The following is a 6655-nucleotide window of genomic DNA, read 5'->3' on the forward strand; positions in this document are numbered from 1 at the left end:
TCAAAATAAATAATAAGGGGGCTGGGAATATGGCCTAGTGGCAAGAGTGCTTGCCTCATACATGAAGTCCTGGGTTTGATTCCCCAGCACCACATATATAGAAAATGGCCAAGAAGTGGCACTGTGGCTCAAGTGGCAGGAGTGCTAACCTTGAGCAAAAAGAAGCCAGGGACAGTGCTCAGGCCCTGAGTCCAAGGCCCAGGACTGGCAAAAAAAAAATAAGAATAATAAATAATAATAAAATAATAAATAAATAATAATAAGCACTGGTGGCTCACACCTGTAATCCTAGCTACTCAGCAGGATTAGATCTGAGGGTGACAGTTCGAAGCCAGCAGGAAAGTCTGTGGGACTCATCTCCAGTTAAGTCACAGAAAAAGCTAGAAGTAGATCTGTGACAAAAGTGATAGAGTGCTGGCCTTGAGCAAAACAAGTTCAGGGACAGTGCCCAGACCCTGAGTTAAAACTCCAGGGCAGCACCAAAAAGAAAAGAAAAGAAAGGAAGAAGGAATATCCTAAATTACTGCAATAGCCTCCTAGTTGGCCTCCAATCAGCCTCAGTATAATATACCTTTCTATACTCTGTCATACATATTTCCTCAAACACACTTCTTAAGCACTGGCCCAGAGTCAGGTACTAATCTAGATGTCAAAACCACAGACTACAATAATGCACAGCGTTATATAAAGGGTATACTTTGGAAAGGGGCAGCCCTGGATTTTGGCAGAGCCACAGGCATCTTTGACCTCCTCCCTACATCTCAATTCCCTCATTTGCAAAATGGAAATGATAAAGGTGCATAATTCCCAGGGTTATGGAAAGAGTTAAGTGGGATAACTAGAATGGGGGATGTAGATCAACAGTAGAGGGCTTGACTAGTATTCCAGAGGCCCTGGGTTTTCATCCCCAGTACTCATTTCCCACTGGCCAGCAAGAAGAAAGGAAGGGAGGGAGGGAGGGAGGGAGGGAGGGAGAGAGAGAAAGAGGGAAGGAGGGGAAGGGATGGAGGGAGGGGAGGAGAGGGGAGGGAGGGAGAAAAGAAGAGTGAAAAGGAGGGAGAGAGGGAAAGAGAGAAGAAATGTGATAGTACGTAGAAAATATCTAGCACAGGGGCTGGGAATATGGCCTAGTGGTAGAGTGCTTGCTTTGCATACATGAAGCCCTAGGTTCGATTCCTCAGCACCACATAAACAGAAAAGGGCAGAAGTGGCACTGTGGCTCAATTGGTAGAGTGCTAGCCTTGAGCAAAAAGAAGCCAGGGACAGTGCTTAGGGCCTGAGTCCAAGCCAGGACTGGCAATATATATCACAGATCCTAGTTAATGGAACTGTTGGGTGAGCAGCAGAGATGAGAGTGTGTATCTTGTATACAGTTTCAGAACACTTGGTAGGTGCTGTGAGCAGAAGAAACTGAGTTTCTAATAGGTGAACAGAGAAGTAGACCCAAAAGTTCAGAATTTCCTAGGTGAAGCTGGTAATATGGCCTAGTGGTAGAGTGCTTGCCTCATATATATGAAGCCCTGGGTTCGATTCCTCTGCACCACATATACAGAAAAGGCCAGAAGTGGTGCTATGGCTCAAGTGGTAGAGTACTAGCTTTGAGCAAAAAGAAGCCAGGGACAGTGCTTAGGGCCTGAGTCCAAGTCCTAGGACTGGCAAAAAAAAAAAAAAATTCCTAGGTGAAGAGAAGGGGAAAGATTTTTCCGGCTTGAACACCTTAGCAAAGGCACAGCAACAAAGAGGGAGAGCTGTGTGTGAACCTCTAATGGCCACCTGTTGCTCTGTGCTAATCCTTACTAGACTCTGAGCTCTTTACGTAGAAGCACATTGGTGTGGGATACGAGAGAGGCATTTATGATGCTCATGCAATTAAGCAGCATTGTATATCAGACATTCTGCTAGATGACAAAATGTTCTGCCTGACTTCTGTCCTTATGCAGCTTCAATTTGAGAATAAACAAGAACCCTTCGGGCTGGGAATATGGCCTAGTGGCAAGAGTGCTTGCCTTGTATACATGAAGCCCTGGGTTCGATTCCTCAGCACCACATATACAGAAAAGGCCAGAAGTAGTGCTGTGGCTCAAGTGGTAGAGTGCTAGCCTTGAACAAAAAGAAGATAGGGACAGTACTCAGGCCCTGAGTTCATAGGTGCAGGACTGGCAAAAAAAAAAAAAAAAGCCCTTCATATAAGTTACAGGTGCTCATAAGAGGCCAGCCAAAATGCTACACAATGAGACCCTGTCTCAAAAACAGGAAAAGAGGAAGAGAAGAAGGAGGAAGAGAAGGAGATAAATGTACTGGAAAAGCACTGAAGCATGCCAAAATAGGATATGGCATGATCTGACTTGAGTTTGAAGAGCTCTCTGGCTGCTCTCTGGTTGCTCTCTGACTGTAGACAGTAAACTGTAAGCCAGAAGAGCAAGCAGAAGATACTGTCAGGCTAGGATGGTAGTAGTAGTACACACCAGGGAAAACAGCACAAACTTCTGGAGGTGTGCTAGCTGGAACCCTCTCTGATTGCTTCAAGTTATACCATGGACTCACTCTGCAAGGTCTATCTCCCCTGCACACAGCCTGGTAGGCACAAGGAACGTCATTGGTAATCGGCAGTTGATTGGCCATGTCTTCTCCATGCCATCCCCATTCCCTTTCTTCCTTCTACCCTCATACCCTCATTCTCTTTTTCTCCTGATATACCTCAAGTTCCCATTTACCTAATGCCTGACTACAGCCTTCATGCAGTCTTACTGTTTCTATACTTCTATTTCTTCTCCTCATTCCATCACCATGAAAGTTCCACACACTGTATGTAAAAGAGATAATTATTTCTTGTCCTACCCTCGGAAGCATTCAGGAAATCATTAATTTCACAGAACATTAACAAAATCCTAAGGGTTATTATACTCTCAATAATACAACCTGTGCACATTCTGCATGTTAAAAACACTGTCTCCTCACATTTGTTCCAGTCTGTTCTCTCCACTGCAGCCAGAGAAACGTTTCACTAGAAAGATGTAATCATGATCTCATTTGCTCTCTGTTCCAGCATGCTCTCTCTCCTGCCTCATCTTCCTCTCTAGTGACATCCTCTTGTTCTTCAGATAAATACCAACTCCCTCAGTAGGGGCGACAGTAGCCCACGACATTACAACCCCAGAGTATATCTCACACCACTCCCCTCATGGCTCCCCACACTCTACATCACTGTCCTTTCAAGATATGCCCCCTCTTCTATCACAGGACTGTGGAATATGCTGTTCTCTTTGTCCACAATTCTTTTGATCTGCCCCTTTCCTCAACTAATATTCATTCTTCAGACCTTTGTTCAAATTTTTCTTTAGAAAAATATTCTCTAATCTGATAGTTGTTTATACCCTCATAGGACTAAGCACTAATCTTACTATATAATGAGGCTGGTTTCAAATGCTCAGTCCTCCTGCTTCAGCCTCCCCAGTGTTGGGATTAGAGGGAGAGGAAGGAAAGAAAGGAAAGGGATTCCTTCTTTACCCTTCCCACTATATGGTAAGCTCCAGGAAGGCAAAATATTGCCTATTTTTCCATCATACCCCAGAAGTTGAATATACACAACAGGCCTTAAGGCTAGACATAGAAAGATTTTCCAAAATGTTACATATTCTTTTTTTTCCTTGCCAGTACTGAAGCTTGAACCATGTCTTAGCTTTTTCGCTTAAGGCTGGTTCTATGCAAATTGAAACTCTACTTCTGAATTTTTAGTGGTTAACTGGCAATAAGAGTCCCAATGACTTTTCCTGTCTGGGTTTGAACAGTGATCCTCAGATCTCCTGAGTAACTATGATTACAGGTGTGAGCCACCAGTGCCCAGCTATTTACATTTTTTTGTTGTTTTTTTTTTTACTAGCAAGCAAAGAAGGAATTATCGATCTTTCAGTGGCAAATGATTACTAGGAAAAAGAGGAGGGAGTTGGTGTCTGATACTCATTTTGCTACAAACTTCAGCTGAAACCATCCCTGACAACAACATTGCATCCTGTCATCCTTTCTGAGATGGACTGTCCACCTCTCCACAATCCTTTCCTCATCTTGGTTGTCCTTGACCTCTCAAGCCTCTTTCCAGGGCACTACCCATGCCATCTTATTATTGCACAAAAAGAAGTGAAATTCATTAACTACAACTCACAGGTTATCATATAATAAACATCGTTTGCACAATGCACTTCCATATATAGTACCTCATTTGATCCTAAAGACCACCCTGTGAAGTAAGGCATGAAGTAAGCCATGCAGACATCACCATTTCTACTGTAACAGACAGTGAAACTGAGGTTCGAAGAAGCAAACTACTTACACGGGTCACAAAGACTGTGTGGTAGAGCTGTTAACACCTGGTCCAATGCTCTCTTACATTAGCCACCCAGCAGTTCTATGATCAATGACTTCAGCCCTATTGTTTTTTCATTCCCTTAAATCATCAACGTGTGCCTGATCCCTCAACAATTCCTCAGCTCCTGTGTGACTTGCCTACCCAGAACGTGTCAGATGTCTGTGCAATTAGACGGAGGAGTCACAAAGCTGGCCAACACTAATGAGGGCTGTTTCAACTTTCTAGCTCTTCCTTTGAATCACAGAAGCCAGAAATTTATAAAAATCAAACACAGAGCAGAGCAAGATCCCTGACTACCCTTCTCGACCACATTGTTCCAGGACAAAGCAAGGCCAGAAGCCGGCCTCTCCCACCATGGAGGACCAGAGAACCGAGGTCACCGCCCCCCCTCCCCCCGCGCCCCATCCGTGAGATTCTGGGTGATGCCAGGGCTGCGGCAAAGGGCTGCTCTAGGTTCGGGCCCAAGGTCACCCTCTCCGAGGCCAGGCTCGATCCCCAACCGCCCGGAGCGCCCCCTGGCGTCCCGGGCTGGACTGCCCTCGCCCTCGGGGAGCGCCCAGCGAAAGCCGGGATCGGGGGCCGGAGGAAGGAGGGTGGGCCGCGGATGAGGAGGCTGAGCCCCGGGGAGGGGCGGGAGGCGGGGCCCTACCTGACAGCTGAGGACGCCGTCCGAGTGATTCCCGGCTGGCATGGCGGAGCGGAACTCGGTCTCCCCGGTGGGTTCCAGGCCGAACGTCAGCAGTCCACACCCCTCCGGTGGGATGTGAGCGGACACACGCGAGCGCACGCGGCGACCCCAACCCTGGAGCAAACGGTCAACCATCAAGCGCCGCCGCCTCCATAGCCACCGGCCCGCGAGGCGCCCGCCGCAGCCAATCAGAGAGCAGCTCGCGCAGCCAATCAGAGCGCGGAGCACGAGAGGACGCTGGCCGGCGGTACCCTGGACTACGGGAGGGGGCGGGGAGAAGTAGACCCGGCCCAGTTGCCATGGAAACCGCCTCCCTCCCTTCTGGGGCCTCTGGGCTCCGAGGTCCTTTCCAACTGCTTGCTAGAAATTGAAAATCCCTGCTTCAATTTGCAGCCGCACCTGACTCTTGAAAACAAGGAACAAAGTATCGTGTTTGCCTATTATGGTTTTACTCCTTGAAGAGATGGTTTTGTCTTATTTCTTTTTAAATTCTAAGGAGTTAATCTGGGCCTCAAATTGCAAGAGGAAATTATTTTTAATTTTTTAATTCTGAGAAATCAGGCTGCCCCTCAGATTGCAAGAGAAAATAACTGAGAATGAGGGTAAAGGTCCTTCTAAAAATGATTTATTGATCTGTGAGCTAGTCGGCTTGCTTGAAGAGCACACTAAAGAGAAGCAGGGTGACTACAGTCAGGACCTATGGCCCCCTCCCCCAGGCTATATCTTGGGCCTTCTACCTGAGTCTCAGCTCTACAGCAGAAAAGACAAGAGTTGAACTAAGGATAATTGATGAAGTCATTCCACAAAGAATGCTTTAAACTTTTCCAAGAAATGAGCTAAGGCAAATTGTTATTTAATAACAACTAACAGATCTAAGACAAGGTTAGAAAAATGATGAGTAATGTATTCAACTTGAGTTTGGTTTAAAAGAAAGCAACCTGGCTAAAATCTAACCCCAATCCTCTTATCCCCATTAGAGCAAAAAAAGGACTTTTATTTTATATGTACCATCAAAAGAGATTGTAGTTGAGTCCACATTACTAAGGGGCAAAGAAGCATCACACATCTCGGCCTCCAAAGAACCTACACTTGGGGCTGGGAATGTGGCCTAGTGGCAAGAGTGCTTGCTTGCCTCTTATACATGAAGGCCTGGGTTTGAATCCTCAGCACCACTTATATAGAAAGTGGCCAGAAGTGGCACTGTGGTTCAAGTGGCAGGGTAGCTAGCCTTAAGCAAAAAGAAGCCAGGGACAGTGCTCAGGCCCTGAGTCTAAGCTCCAGGACTGGCAAAAAAAAAAAAAAGAACCTACGATTAAGGAACATAGTCCAGCACATGTTAAAGTTTCAATCTTCACATATCATCCCTTGCATTGTCCCTGAAACTGGAAAGCTCTACTACTTGAGCCACAGCTCCACTTCTGACTTTTTTGTAGTCAATTGGAGATTAAAAGTCTCACAGACATGCTCCCTTGGCTGGCTTTGAACCCTGATCCTCAGATCTCAGCCTCCTAAGTAGCTGGGATTACACACATGAGTCACCAGCACCCAGCCAGACTTACTTTTCTTATATGATAAAAACCTAGAACTGTTGAAGGGTTTGGGGA

The 6655-nt window shown here is 46.2% G+C and overlaps 1 protein-coding gene across 1 annotated transcript in view; it reads right to left on the reverse strand.

Moving 5' to 3' along the window:
* Nucleotides 1-5194, reverse strand: part of Slc4a8 (solute carrier family 4 member 8) — a 65273-nt gene extending 60079 nt beyond the window's left edge. The window contains exon 1 of the mRNA XM_048364209.1: nucleotides 5013-5194. Coding sequence (XP_048220166.1) covers nucleotides 5013-5186 — 174 coding nt within the window. The 5' untranslated portion in view covers nucleotides 5187-5194. The remainder of the gene's footprint in view (nucleotides 1-5012) is intronic.
* Nucleotides 5195-6655: the final 1461 nt, after the last annotated feature.

This window comes from Perognathus longimembris, chromosome 1, assembly GCF_023159225.1.
Source record: "Perognathus longimembris pacificus isolate PPM17 chromosome 1, ASM2315922v1, whole genome shotgun sequence".
NCBI lineage: Eukaryota > Metazoa > Chordata > Mammalia > Rodentia > Heteromyidae > Perognathus > Perognathus longimembris.